The 15719-nt window shown below is 43.6% G+C and overlaps 1 protein-coding gene across 1 annotated transcript in view; it reads right to left on the bottom strand.

Moving 5' to 3' along the window:
- Positions 1 to 4040: 4040 nt before the first annotated feature.
- The window catches only part of LOC127605904 (zinc finger protein GLIS1), an 84839-nt gene continuing 73160 nt past the window's right edge, over positions 4041 to 15719 (bottom strand). Inside the window, exons 8-11 of the mRNA XM_052073775.1 lie at positions 11438 to 11609; positions 6751 to 6896; positions 5286 to 5438; positions 4041 to 5193 (exon numbers count right to left, since the gene is read on the bottom strand). Of these exons, the coding sequence (XP_051929735.1) occupies positions 5057 to 5193; positions 5286 to 5438; positions 6751 to 6896; positions 11438 to 11609 (608 nt within the window). The 3' untranslated portion in view covers positions 4041 to 5056. The remainder of the gene's footprint in view (positions 5194 to 5285; positions 5439 to 6750; positions 6897 to 11437; positions 11610 to 15719) is intronic.

Raw genomic sequence — 15719 nt, 5'->3', positions numbered from 1 at the left:
TTTCCCACTTGTTAGTCAAACAACACAATATGTTTGTTTCTGTGCTTCGGTCTTAAAACAGATATGCCACGAAAGACGATGTTTAAAAAAAAATGAATGAGAGGAGACGTTCACACTGTCACGATATTTCTTTCTTTCTTTTTTAGTCAGTAAAAGTGATTATGAGAGAATTTTGAAGGCTGGCCCCTTCTCATGAAGCCTCCTGTTTTTTATTTCATTGGGACTGTGCACATAAATCAACACAAGAATAAACTGTACTTAGCATAAAAGCTAGTTTTCAGCCGTAGTCCCAAGGCAGGTTTCTATAATAGCATAGTGAGACACAAAACTTTAAAACCACGATGACAGAAATAGGAACCAAATGACCACAAACCAGCACAGACTAATTACTTACAGAAACAAATTTGCTCCATCTTCATTTAGATTTACAAAACAGTTAAAATCACATTTCTTGACACCAAGACGCCACCAGATGGCGCCAAAACAATCGATTTTAAAGAAGAAAACGAGGCCTGCTGACGATTTTTATTTTCCATCACCCATCTACTTTTTGTCACTTTTTTTTTGTGGACCATATGTATTCAAAAATATTTTCAAAAGAGTACAGCGCTGGCTCCCGATGATATCATCTTCCGACTGGTTTGATATGAGCCAAACCGTTTGACAACACGTCATCGTGTACGGTTGGCGTCCTAACCTGACCCTTTGTTTCTTTTTTTTAGAATGCGGTCTCGTTCCTCTGCATTGTTGCACTCTAGCGTTAGCGGGCGCCTAATGTTGGAAGCCCGAGGGCCCTCAACTTGAAGTTTGTTACCAATCTGGCACGGCGCGATGTCGGAAAGTGTGTCAAATCTTTTTGTCGATTTTGATTGGGTCTTTTGGGGGCTCGGTGACAGCCAGGTGATGACGTCCGCGTGGGAAACGATCGCGTCTGTCCACCGGTACATTGTTAAACTGGAGGTAGGTATATATAAACATGTATCCATTGTTGATACATGTTTATTTTTCCTAAAACTTTTACTTTATTGTTCAAATACTAAATTTGAAGTGCGCTCTTTGAAAGCTGCCAAAACGTGTTGCATGAATGTCGGCGTTGTCTTTGTCTTTTTGCTATCTCATCTCGGGTTAGAATGTTTGTTTGTCCTTTGCATGGGACTACATTTAAATGAAACTCCTTGTTTTTGTTTGAAAATGTCCATCGGTCATTTCATTAGGTACACCGACAACCGATATCAGGATATCTAACAGGCAACTTTGATCAAATGTCAAAAACCTCTCAATCACTAAATATAACAGCTGTCCGTGGCGGTAAAGTACACCTTGTGTCTCAGTGAAACACACTAAGATCCGACAGGGTGGTGGTGAAACAACAAGTTTGTCTAGATGAAACCCTTCAACTCATTTCCACACAGTTCCTCAGCACCAAGATGTGATGATATGACGGTAATGCCTTACTATACATGGTCGTTTTGTTCGGCTAAAAACGCCTTACTATACATGGTCGGGTTTTTTTTCCATCCAAAAATGCCTTACTATACACGGTCAGGTTTTTTTTCGGCTAAAAACGCCTTACTATCCATGGTCATTTTATTCGGCTAAAAATTTTGTCCAAAAACGCCTTACTATACATGGTCGTTTTTTTTTTCGTCCAAAAACGCCTTACTATACATGGTCGTTTTTGTCGGCTAAAAATTTTGTCCAAAAACGCCTTACTATACATGGTCGGTTTTTTTCATCCAAAAACGCCTTACTATACATGGTCGTTTTTTTTCGTCCAAAAACGCCTTACTATACATGGTCGTTTTTTTTCATCCAAAAACGCCTTACTATACATGGTCGATTTTTTTCATCCAAAAACGCCTTACTATACATGGTCGGTTTTTTTCCGTCCAAAAACGTCTTACTATACATGGTCGTTTTTTTTTCATTAAAAAATGCCTTACTACACATGGTAGTTATTGTCGGCTAAAAATTTTGTCCAAAAACGCCTTACTATACATGGTCGGTTTTTTTTTCGTCCAAAAACGCCTTACTATACATGGTCGTTTTTTTCCGGCTAAAAACGTCTTACTATACATGGTCGTTTTTTTTCATTAAAAAATGCCTTACTATACGTGGTCGTTTCTTTTTGGCTAAAAACGCCTTACAATACATGGTCGTTTTTATACCGGTTAGAAACGCCTTACTATACATGGTCGTTTTTTTTCATCCAAAAACGCCTTACTATACATGGTCGTTTTTTTTCGTCCAAAAACGTCTTACTATACATGGTCGGTTTTTTTCGGCTAAAAATGTCTTTCTATACATGGTCGTTTTTTTTCCATTAAAAAATGCCTTACTACACATGGTAGTTATTGTCGGCTAAAAATTTTGTCCAAAAACGCCTTACTATACATGGTCGGTTTTTTTTTCATCCAAAAACGTCTTACTATACATGGTCGGTTTTTTTCCGTCCAAAAACGTCTTACTATACATGGTCGTTTTTTTTCCATTAAAAAATGCCTTACTACACATGGTAGTTATTGTCGGCTAAAAATTTTGTCCAAAAACGCCTTACTATACATGGTCGGTTTTTTTTTCGTCCAAAAACGCCTTACTATACATGGTCGTTTTTTTCCGGCTAAAAACGTCTTACTATACATGGTCGTTTTTTTTCATTAAAAAATGCCTTACTATACGTGGTCGTTTCTTTTTGGCTAAAAACGCCTTACAATACATGGTCGTTTTTATACCGGTTAGAAACGCCTTACTATACATGGTCGTTTTTTTTCATCCAAAAACGCCTTACTATACATGGTCGTTTTTTTTCGTCCAAAAACGTCTTACTATACATGGTCGGTTTTTTTCGGCTAAAAATGTCTTTCTATACATGGTCGTTTTTTTTCCATTAAAAAATGCCTTACTACACATGGTAGTTATTGTCGGCTAAAAATTTTGTCCAAAAACGCCTTACTATACATGGTCGGTTTTTTTTTCATCCAAAAACGTCTTACTATACATGGTCGGTTTTTTTCCGTCCAAAAACGTCTTACTATACATGGTCGTTTTTTTTCCATTAAAAAATGCCTTACTACACATGGTAGTTATTGTCGGCTAAAAATTTTGTCCAAAAACGCCTTACTATACATGGTCGGTTTTTTTTTCGTCCAAAAACGCCTTACTATACATGGTCGTTTTTTTCCGGCTAAAAACGTCTTACTATACATGGTCGTTTTTTTTCATTAAAAAATGCCTTACTATACGTGGTCGTTTCTTTTTGGCTAAAAACGCCTTACAATACATGGTCGTTTTTATACCGGTTAGAAACGCCTTACTATACATGGTCGTTTTTTTTCATCCAAAAACGCCTTACTATACATGGTCGTTTTTTTTCGTCCAAAAACGTCTTACTATACATGGTCGGTTTTTTTCGGCTAAAAATGTCTTTCTATACATGGTCGTTTTTTTTCCATTAAAAAATGCCTTACTACACATGGTAGTTATTGTCGGCTAAAAATTTTGTCCAAAAACGCCTTACTATACATGGTCGGTTTTTTTTTCATCCAAAAACGTCTTACTATACATGGTCGGTGTTTTTCCGTCCAAAAACGTCTTACTATACATGGTCGTTTTTTTTCCATTAAAAAATGCCTTACTACACATGGTAGTTATTGTCGGCTAAAAATTTTGTCCAAAAACGCCTTACTATACATGGTCGGTTTTTTTTTCGTCCAAAAACGCCTTACTATACATGGTCGTTTTTTTCCGGCTAAAAACGTCTTACTATACATGGTCGTTTTTTTTCATTAAAAAATGCCTTACTATACGTGGTCGTTTCTTTTTGGCTAAAAACGCCTTGCAATACATGGTCGTTTTTATACCGGTTAGAACACGACCTCCAACCTGCTCACCGAATGCGACTTCCCGCTCGCCACCAACCTTTTTGTGTTTTTTTACACCACCATTCTCATCCTCCTTGCCACTTTGTGTGTACATACTGACCGTTGCCACAGGGGGGCAGCGCATGTCCATTTTGGATTAAAAACACTTCGTAGGTGCTGACATGTTTCATTCATATATTTATTATTTCTTGAATGGAGAAAATGGCAAACATTCTAAAGTGTGTTTTGAGAAATCTGTACATTTATACAGAGAGGGTCGGTTTGCTCCGCATTACTGTAGCGAGGACACAAACCCAAACCCACAAAATCAAACGGAGGAATGCAAACATTGTTTCACCCCCGTTATTAAAACAACAGAGCAACATGATACGCATGTTTCTGTGCTTCACTCTGAAAACAGATGACCAATACAAGATGATGTTTTCACAAAAACGCATGAGAGGAAATGTTCACATTGTTGCGGCAGGGTCACCAAATCCATTTCTTCTCTTTCTATTGGATCAATAAAAGTGATTGTGAAAGGAATTTGGAGAATTCACTGGTTCAACGCCTTTCTCACAAACCCTCCTGGTTAGCTTTCTTTGGTACAGTGAACCCCCGCGAATATAATTGACAAGTGTAATAATGCTCTTAACTGTAAAGATCTATACATGCCACCTAACGGCAGCAAATAACTACTTTTGTCAAAATGAATCTCCTCAACTCACTCCACTACTTCCTTGCCACCAGATGTCACCAAAGTAATCTACTGAGTTACATGTTGACTTGCGTCTGAGCTCCCCCAGCGAGGCCCCGCCTCTCAAAGGCACAGGCATGTACACTGTCAACATATATTTGCTATATAGTTTTATGCAATTCGGGGTGTTCAAATATCTTTACGATGTGTTTTAATAAGCTTTTTTTCCCCTAATATAGTCTCGATAACTATTGCGAGTCAATTATCGCGGGGGTTCACTGTACAATCAAAAGAAGGCGGAGTGAATACTAATGACTTAAAGCAAACAGGATGGAAAGTTTTCACCAGCTATATCTCAAAAGTGTTTTTTTTTTCAAAATACTTACAATAAAATCAAAATTAGCGTTTGTTGTAAAAGTGGAAAGCTCCGCCTCTGCCACTGGAAAGGTACGTGTGACGTGATAATGGCGAGTTCTAAATACTCTATACGATATCTGGGTTACGACTCGGAGTACACTGACGACATGTGGTTGAGGCTGCGCTCAAAGCTGCCCGTCTGGAAGTAGGCGCCCTCCTCTGGACTGGAGGAGAACTGGCACTCTGTGCCACCTTGCAGCTCCTGACTCAAGTTGAAGCCTGGAAGACGTGCGCACAAACACACACACACCAACATGATGCAGGCGGAATGATTACCCTGGCCTGAATGGAAGCATTATGGGATGGCTCACCTGCGGGGCCCAGAGAGTTGCTGGTGGCCATGTGGAAGCCATTGTGCTGATGGGAAGCGTAGGCGTGAGAATCTTTGCCGCCACCGTTCACCGTCTGCTCCATGCAGAAGGAATCCGAGAAGTGGAAGCAGCTCTGGAAGCTACCTTGGAATTCTGCAGAGGTGATAAAGAGAACTCAAAAAGAAGCCCGAACTTCATCTCTTGACACAAGCCTGTGTGCACAGCAGGTTTTTCCTGTCCAATCCGATTTGAGCCTCTTGTTGCTAGGCCGGCCTAATCTGCCCAGGACTTTATTCTAAGGTATCGGGTACTTGTGGAGGCAGCCGATACCAACCGCGATAAGGGCCAAAATAAACACAAATATGACATTGTGAATCCTCCTCGGCAGTCGTTGACGCATTACGGCGGTAGTCTGACACATCATCAGCTGCATCGGGAAAAAAAATGGTCTTTGGTCACAATTTTTCGGATGGCTACTCTGGATTGTGAATACTCGAAGAGTAAATACTGTGTGCTGGGGCATAGGTCTAAAAATATGCGAACATCCTTACTCATAACAGGACATTTTGTTAGCTTAGCGTTCTGACTTCAGCGTTATGCGATTATGAAAGGCCCCTTGATAACATTTGTCCTCTCTCCTTGGACCCACAAAAAAAAAGTTCTCTCGAATCTATTTTAGACTCTATTGTGAGTCTTAACTTAGACTCGATCATTGTCTGCGTTGTCGCTGCGTGTGGAGAACTGGAGTCACAATAGCGGCGAGGCAACCGTTTCTGGACCGTGTCGAGGCGACGGCGTTAACCACAAAGCGGTGACGGGAACGTCCGTGTGTTCAAGTGCGCCGAGAAAACAGTGTTTAACTTTAAAGCGTGACCGGGGTGGCGGCCCGGCTCGCCATGTTCTCTGAGAACAGCGCGACGCGCCGGCTGCCGTTTTCTTGGCCCAGAAAAATGCTCCTCCAGACACGAGTCAGCTTTTTAAGAAAGCGCTTCCGATCTTTTGCGACGACCTTGACAGGCAAAATCACCTCAGCGGCCGGATCATTAGGTACACCTTCATTATGCCATTAAATTGTACAGAATTGATTAGAAAAATGATTTCATCATTTCGAAATGCACAACATTTAATCGTGATGTATTTCAGCAATAATTTTGAGATCCATTTGGTTTGAATTTTATCTTGCTAATTATTTAATGAACCAACATACACGCGTGACTACTTCATGTTTAAAAATTCATTGACAGTCATGTCAGTTTGTAGCCGTCATTTTGCATTCTTCACTTTCATTATTCGGTATTACATTTGTTCACACAGGCCCCTAAAATTTCTTAATATAAACTTGCACTGGCCAAGGAAACCACCTTTTGAATTATTATTATTATTATTATTTTTTTTAATGCATATGTTTGCGCAGGTGTCCTAAAGTGTCCTGCGCTTCAGAGCAAAAGTCCTCATTTGGCCTTACCGTTGTTGGGGGTCTGATGGTGGTGATAGTGAGAGAAGGGCTTGTGCTGGGCTTGGACGTGATGCTTCTCCAATGCGGGAGGGGGCGGAGGGGGTGGGGGGGTTGCTGTTCCCTTCATCCCCGGAGAGAGGAGTGGACCCGACACCCTGGAGAAGACACACACACACACACACACACAGATGTTGTCTTCCAATCTCAATCCATCATCTGAGGACTTGAACCGAGTCAAAGGCGTGATGACATCCCAAACGGACCTCCGCGCCTGCTCGCTCACCGCAGAGGAGGAGACGTGTGGAAACTTGGGGCCTCCCAACAAATACGGACTGTGCTTTAAAGTCAACAAACACTCAACCGAGTTTGCATTTCAGAGAAATGTCTCGAGATGTGCGTTAAGTGCCGTCATGGAAGACTGCAAATATTGGAATATTAGGGCTTTTAAAAAGTGGCAATATCTGTATTTTTTTTTAAACATTAACACTTTCCAACATAAGATAAAGATATTGACATTAAGAGCTTAATGCTGAGCGACAATGCAAAACGCCATAGATGGGCTAACCAATACTGTAGTTAGTCGCAGGGTAAGATTCCTTCCAGCAACACATTTGAACAAAACCGGTGTAGCAACACATGTCGACATTTAATGTCAGAATACTTATAGACATATATTCTTTATCCATTACTGGAAGCACCTGCTGTCTATTATTTACAAACAGAATGAAAAGTTGCATTGTAGTTCCCCCCCCCAAGCCCTGCCCCCGCTTTTTATTTTGAAAAAAAAAAAAAAAATCACAGATGGAATATCCCATTTCCGTCCATCCTGCTCCTCAAACACCCAGGCGGCCGATTCCGGCACGGCTACGCGCCAGCCGGCCACACCTCGCGTCTCGGGTGAGCTTGCCCAGAAGCGCCCACCGGGGGGCCCCACACGACAACCGAGCGAGTCTGCACTGCGTCACCGGCCGGTCGACACGCACGCTGTCGTTGAAAAACACACCAAATGGTGTTTATCCAAGCCGTAACTGTAAAGTATTTACCGCAAAGGGAATATTGAAGTAGCATGAATGACATCATGCTTTTTTTCGATTGGAGGCGGTCACACCAAGGGAATGTCATGCTTGTTTATTTTTATTTTTCGGCAGTAGAAATGGGATTTTTTTGAAAACAGCAACCCAGCTGTGTGTGTATGTGCGTGTTTATATATATATATATATATATATATATATATATATATATATATATATAGTGAGGATCAAGCGGTTAGGAAGATGAATGAATGAATGTATATATATATATATTTATTTTTTAAAAAATATTATATATATATATATATATATATTTAATTTTTTAAATTCCAATTTTGTTGGTAAACGAGGATAGCAGAGAAGGCCTTGCTTGTCGTGACCGCCCGCCACTCGCAGTAGTTTTGCACTGTAACCGCCTTTAATAAAACGCAGCTGGCAAGTCGACTCCCCTTAACTATTCAACAGCTCCTTAGCGTGTGCAGATAAGGAATGCAGCGCATAAACTACTGCTGCTGCTGCTGAAGAAGCACACGCTTGGCAGAGGCCGACGACGCTGCCGTCGGACACGGCCAAGGAGGTCAAAGGGGCGGGGAGGTGTGGGGGGGTGCTAGCAGGCCCCGTTCGGACCTCCTCTGACGGTCCTCGGTCGATTTGCAAAAAAAAAAAAAAAAAAAAAAAAAAAAAAAAAAAAAAAAGGCCGAACGCTGCGGGATTCTTGGAAATGAAAATTCACTTGAGTTTTTAACGATTGCAAATAAAAAGGTAGGAATTCTGGCTGGGGTTGAGATTTCAAAGTAGGGTTTAGAACAGGGGTGTCCAAACTTTTTAAGATTAAGATATCCTTTATTCGTCCCACACGAACTTTTTGCCAAGGGGGCCAGATTTTGTGTGGTAAAATGTCGGGGGGCCGACCTTGGCTGACATTCTTTACATTGAACAACAATATTGTTCAACAAGTTTTTGTAAGCCAGTCTGTTTCACATTTCCATTTTTATTTTAATTTCAACAATCTTAAGAATTTCTTTTGGTTCATTTGAAACAGGAATTTGAAATATGACATATCAGTCAATATAAACACGGAGTGATGTCTTGTTAACTCGTGAGTGATGCCCTCTAGTGTCTAAATGCTATTACTCATTTAGTGAATGCTATTACTCATTTAGCCACTAGAGGGAAGCAGTACTCTATGAAACATCACTCACCAGTCTACGAGACCTCAGTCAATGCAACACGAGTTCCATTGCGCCCAACCTGCGGGCCAGACGGCACTGATTGTATGACGGGGGCCGAGGGTCGGATGAAATTCGACCGCGGGCCGGATTTGGCCCCCGGGCCGGACTTTGGACATGCCTGGTTTAGAACAAGGTGAGGGGGTTTTAGTTGGGTTCCAATACAGGAATAAGGCTTTATGGTGCTTGTATTAGGGTTTGAAGCCAAGGAGAGGCGCGAGGTTTCGCCTTCACAGTAGGCGTCTCTTAACGGAGTTGGCGTTTGCCACTCAAATTCAATTAGCCCGCGTCCATCACGGCTGCGCAATCTAAACGCCCGGCGCTAATATTTGCACAGGGGCTCTAATATCAATACGCGGCCGTCAACGGCAGCATTCAGCCGCCGAAAGGGCTGCGCGCAGCGTTTACACCCGACATGTTGGAAGACGAGCGGCGGGTGGCAAAGTGACAAAGTGCGGCGATTGTAAATGGTCCGCTTAAGTCCGGGGGGGGTAAACACATTTAAGCGAGGAGGTTAACCACATTAGACAGTTTTCTGTACAATTTAGGTTACTTTTGAGCCGGCAGTTTTATGGGCATAACCCCCCCGCCCCCCCCCCTCATATTGATTCCTCGTAATTGGCGAAACTTTGTAAACTGCGCATTGTGTCGAAGCCCTTCAACCCAAATAGACAAAAACTTCATTGTGGCAGTCAAATGTTAAAGAAGGTGTTAAGAATTCAAAGTAGGGTTTCAAGCCAGGGTTAAGGTTTGAAAATAGGGTTTAAAGACAGAATTTGCCTTTCAAATTATGATTTAGACTCCCGGTTGAGTTAATATGTATAATATATACTGTATTTTTTAAAATTGCTTTTCAATCCTCAAAGAGGGTATCAAATGTGGGGTATGGTTTCAAATTACACTTCTGAAGAAGAGTTTCAGTAAAGGCTTGAAAAAAATTAGCGTTTCAAGACAGTGTTATGTTTTTATTCAAATCACCTGAACTCTTAGGAATTATTCTCACCGACTCACACAATGACCGTGTATGACGTGGAAGGCGCCCCGCTAACCCCACCCGCAATGACCCAAACGTCACTGCTAATTTCTTCCCGGACGCAGCAAATGAGGCGCAAATCTCACGTTGGTACAAACTCATTGCACAATCTTTTTTTGGGGGGGCTCCGAGCGCGTGCCGAGTCGCCGTCCTCGCAAGGGGATTCTGGTCCTGACGTAAGGGCGTTTAGCAAAACCGTACCCCCCCCCCCCCCCCCATGCTTTGACAGTTTGCTCTCATTAACACGTGAAACCCTTCCAGCTAAGGAGAGGTTTGCTCATCGCTTCGAGGCCGTTGGAGGAACATTGCGAACGCCGATCGGGTGCCAGAAAAAAAATGCAAAAGTGACGTGTCACGACGAACTCGCCGTGACCAGCGCGGCCCCTCGTCCCCGTCAGGGGGGGGGGGGGGGGGGGGGTATGGGGGGTCAAACAAGCGGATTCGTTTCCAGGAAGAAGAGCCAAATAGGGTTTGTGTCAGCGGGGCCGAGAAGTTCATCCTCCAAACGGGATCGCCCTTGCGTTCCCGCCGGGGATGAGGATGACAAATCGGCAGAAAACAAAGCGGGAGGGGGGCCTCTGCGGGACAAAGTTGATAATATTATCGGTGTGATTCATTTATTTGTCGAGTCCACGGAGATTCTCTTGTACAATCCCGATGATGCTCTCGCTACGGTCGGCTGGGCTTGAATCACAATGCGACGCGCTCACTAAATGAGCAGGCTGGCAAACCCCCCCCCCCCCAAAAAAGAAAAATCCTCCCCATCATCGTCCACGTTGTCCGACAAGCTCACATTTTTCCCGCTGCCAGTTCATTTGAAAGAAAACGGTGCGCAAGCATGACCAGGATGCAATCAATGGCACTTTTAGTATGAAAAAAAAAGGGGCGGGGACTAAGGTATGCCCTCGTAGGTGGGCAAGGAGTCCTTTTGGGGGAGGATGGGAGGGCGCTAGATGTCCCAATACTTTTGCAGGACGCTGTCTTCTTTTTTTTTTAAAGCTCTTTTGCAATAGCTCACATGAAATCAAGAGGTTTCACGTTCACGGAGTGTTTTGGCTCTCTCATCTCGTGGCTACGTAACATCGCCCTGCGGCCAGTAACGCAGACGTTTTTGTTAATGAGGAAACGTTTTGCGATGCCTGTCCGCCCCACATCGGCCGCCCAAAGTCAGCCATCGGGTACTGATTTTTCCACCCCCCTTCCAGGTCGTTGAAATTCATCTTTTTTCAATGGCATTCATCAAATCTGAAATTTGCGGTTACGCCTACGACACACGTGTGAGGAAATAAGGAAAAAAAATCAATTGCAGGGGGGGAAGCAGTTACGGAATGGTGAGATTTTCCCCTAAATGACTGTACTCCTGCCCCCCCCCCTCCCCACAAATGAATATCCACAATACTCACCCGTCCCTGTTGCCCCCCATGGGCGACAGATGACGCGTGCCGTTGAGGTCCGGGTCCAGGCAGTGCTGTCGTGAGGGCAGCTCGGCGGCGGTCGCGCTGGCGGCGGCGGCGGCGGGGGTGGCGAGGAGCTCGGCGGAGGCGCTGTGGTGGTGGGGGCCGCCGGGGTACAAGCCTTGAAAGACAAACACGGCTAATTGGTCAAACGTGCCAAACGCGCCGCAGGCTCCGCACTGCGTCCAACGTCGTGTCTTTTCGGTGCATTGAGACGACCTCTGATGCCAAACGGGCCTTTTGTTTTGACAAACTCGATACAATCACATGAATTTTTTTTTTTTTGGTGCATTTTGTAACTGAAAGGTTTTTTTTTTGTGGGCCGCCACAGGGGCCGTGCTTTCAGCTGCTTGTCGTTATTCTGCATAATGAACTTAAAAAGTTACATGTGCTCCTCCGACCGGCAGAAATATTTGAAAGGAAGAGGAAGCGGTTAGAGGTTTGCCTTTGTTATTCATCTGCATCATCTCAACGGGCAGATCGTCGTTTCGCAATCTCAATCGAGCCAACAGCGCACATAAGATGAAACGTCAAATTGTCCCAAGTCGCTTTTGAGCATCGTCAGAAAATGAGTCCCCCCCCCCCCAAAAAAAAATAAATATTCAAATGAACTGAAACAATCCAGGCGGCCCGGTAGCCCAGTGGTTAGCACGTTGGCTTCACAGTGCAGAGGTACCGGGTTCGATTCCAGCTCCAACCTCCCTGTGTGGAGTTTGCATGTTCTCCCCGGGCCTGCGTGGGTTTTCTCCGGGTGCTCCGGTTTCCTCCCACATTCCAAAAACATGCGTGGCAGGCTGATTGAACACTCTAAATTGTCCCTAGGTGTGAGTGTGAGTGTGAATGGTTGTTCGTTTCTGTGTGCCCTGCGATTGGCTGGCAACCGATTCAGGGTGTCCCCCGCCTACTGCCCGAAGACAGCTGGGATGGGCTACAGCACCCCCCGCGACCCTAGTGAGGATCAAGCGGCTCGGAAGATGTATGAAAGAATCCATTTGGCTCAATTCAAACATTGTGGATCACCTCAATTGAGATGACTGACAACCTAGACGGAGCGAAATATTTTTTTTAAACCCTCAAATTTTTGTTGCTATTGTGACAGTAAATTAGAAATGACATTAGGAATGATCCGAGTTGGCCAACGACATTTTACATTCGAAAACAATTCATGCCACAAAGCAAAAATGGCACCAAAAGCAGACACGTGTGGTCGCGCGACGACTAAAAACACAAATCTCAAGGCACCGCTGAACATGGAGACAGTCACTCCTCAGTAAGTCGCAGTAATTGCAGTCGCTCTTTGCAGAGGATAAAGAATATGCACATATGGTTTCATTAGCTTTCTTCATTGATTGTGCAATTATTTGTGGGTTATAAAAAATACCAATGCTATTCGTTAGCCTGTGTATGCTATTTTGCATTGCCTGTTAGCTTTAAAAGCTGTTGGTTTCGCGTTTAGCTGAACGTTAAACTCCAATTAGGAATTACATTAAACGGCCTGAATCATCTTTTTGGGAAAAGACTCGTGACAATCTGGGATCTCCCATTCACACGAGTTTCACTTTCCTCCAAACGGAATCATGTTCAAGAGCGAACGTGACTCACACTTCCAGTCAGAGTTGCTTGAAGTCTGCCCGCCGTAACTGCGGCCAGGGCGAGACTTACGAGAAGCCCTCGTGAATTTTACCCGGCCTAATGGGTGCGATCTTTAAAGCAAGAGGAAGGACTTGATCATCGCTTTTATTTGGCTTTATGTGCTCCCGCCGCTATGGCTGCTTTGCCTCGCCATCCAAACAAGTTTTGGACGGCGCCGCTAACCATCGCGCATCCTCTCGCGCTTCTTTCCAAAGTGGAACCAGTGATGAAATTGAGGCAATCGCCGCCATTAAGTGTCGACGGCGTTTGGCCGCTCTCGCGGCAGATGTTGCTGCTAAAGACCCTGCACTGTAAAAGTGAATTCGGAGATTTGCTTCGGAATACATTACACATGTTTGAAGATAATTGCTGAAAACGTGTAAAAGCTGAGAAGCGCGCATTAATTTTTTTTTTTTTTAAAGTCTACAAACCCCTGCTCAAAATACATTAGTTCAACACTTTTCCCCAACATTAATGTGATCTACAACCTGTCCACAAAAGTATATACATCAAAGATTTAGAAAATGTGGTTGCATAAGTGTGCACACCCTCTTATAACCGGGACTTGACGGTTCAGAATGACCCAATCACACTCAAAACCTTTTGAAAAACGGGTTATCGTCGGTTGGGGTTTTATTTTATTTCTGTAAATTTTGTATTTCATTTTGTCTTTTTGCATTTTGAAATTCAGTTTTAATTCATTTTAGAGCAGGTTTTTTTTAAAGTTTTTTAAATTATATTTAGTATTTATAATTTTTTTTTTCAATATTCTAGTGAACTCTTCAAGTTTCTCTGGTTAAACTTGGGCTGTTCTAGTAGGCTTTTCCTGACACTTTTTGACCATAATTGCAAAAAGTGTTACGGTCAGGTTCGGATATGTAGCATTTCCTCTTCCTAGGAGCGTGATCAGTCCTCCGACTTTTGACGGCATTTTTTTGAAACACAAATGACGCATCTTCACTTCCACTAAAGTACAGTCCGCGAGTACTTGTTCCACCTGTGCCAGCTTGCAACACTCAAAGCCGGCACGCACCTTCGCCGGCTCCTCGAGGGACTTTAGCGCAACATCCCAGAACAGAGAGGAGGGCCCTGGTGAAGAGCCAAAACTCAAAAGGTTCCTTTTGGACGTACAAAAGACATGTTGAGCGTACACACTTGTCAACGGTGCGCAGAGTTCCAGCAACAATAAGAAGGAGCACCGGGGATTCTGGATGGCGTACAGGCCTAAAAACAAGGACAGATGTATCCAGAAAGGCGGGAGGCCCGCAAAGGCATCGCTCTTTTGTCTTGAATATCTTCAAAACGCATTTATCTCCGTCCCACTCCAAAGTGGTGCGGACGCCCGCTGATGGAAAAATGGACGGGCCCGCATGACGACCAATAAACGTTTCCTTGGCCCGCCTGTTGCCGAGCGCTCTTTGCATAACAAGACACATTGAAATGACGAAATGCAAACAAAGAGGTCGGGTTGGCCGTCACCGGGAATGAAGGCTGAAATATCCGGAGTAAAAATATAAATAACCCTGAACGCACCCGCACGTTGGCCTTTTGAAACGTGTCAGCCTCACATTTTGTGTTTTCATTTCATATGGATGCGGCCAGAACGCTGCCATGACGTTCTGGCATCACGGTCGCAGTTTAGCATCGTCCAAAAATATGTACTGGCACTGAAAAAGATTGCATTGAAAAAAAAATACAGACCAGGTGTCAAACGCAAAGCCCTACGGGTCAGATTTGATCCGGGTGTCAAAAACCTAGCCGCAAACGCTAGCTATTACAGTTCATGAAAATGAACAAATTAATGAAATACATACATATGTATATATTATATATATATATAATAAAACTATTTGGAAACAATATATACATATATTGAAAACGAAAAGTACACATTTTTACTCCAGCTCCCCACACGGAACAAACGGTACGGGACAAGAAGTGTAATTACATCACATCCTAGCCACAAAGTTTGTAAACAAACACATTGCAGCTCAGCTTCTGGCTAGCATGCCCCCGTCAGAAGAGCAATGCGAGTAAAAATCAAAATCGTAATTTTATTTATTAATTTTTTTTTAAATTTCAATGCGTTTGGGAAATAAACCAGAATTAGGCTTTCCAAACAAGGTTGGAATTATTTTCAGGGTTTCAAATTGGCTTTCGCGGCAGGGTTGGGGTTTCAAACTAGGATTTCAAAAGATCTTTTCAAGTCAAAGTTACAGTTTCAAAATAGCTGTTCGAGCATGGGTTAGTGGTTCAAACAAGTGTTAAGGTTCCAAATCAGGGATTCAAGTCAGTTTCTTTTGCGTCTCCAAATCTCTTCGGGTGAAAGCAAAGCAACTAATGAGCGTCGTCGTGTTGACGGCAGCGCTTGGACGCACGCGCCGACCATCATCCACGTCAGTCACGCCGACACGGTTGTTCAACGAGCACCCGCGGAAGCTCCGGCACCTCATTTGCGAACCGGCTTTGGAATGAACGCCGCCTGAAACGCGGCCAGTCTCTTGCGGTCTTTACTACGAATTGCTCAACAGCGAAGAGGCTCCGACAACTCCCACTGGTGTTTTCTTTACAAAAATGGGATTATTCCAGCAGTAGTGCT

The sequence above is a fragment of the Hippocampus zosterae genome, chromosome 8 (assembly GCF_025434085.1).
Source record: "Hippocampus zosterae strain Florida chromosome 8, ASM2543408v3, whole genome shotgun sequence".
In the NCBI taxonomy this organism is placed as follows: Eukaryota; Metazoa; Chordata; class Actinopteri; order Syngnathiformes; family Syngnathidae; genus Hippocampus; species Hippocampus zosterae.
This window is presented reverse-complemented; position numbering and strand designations above follow the sequence as displayed.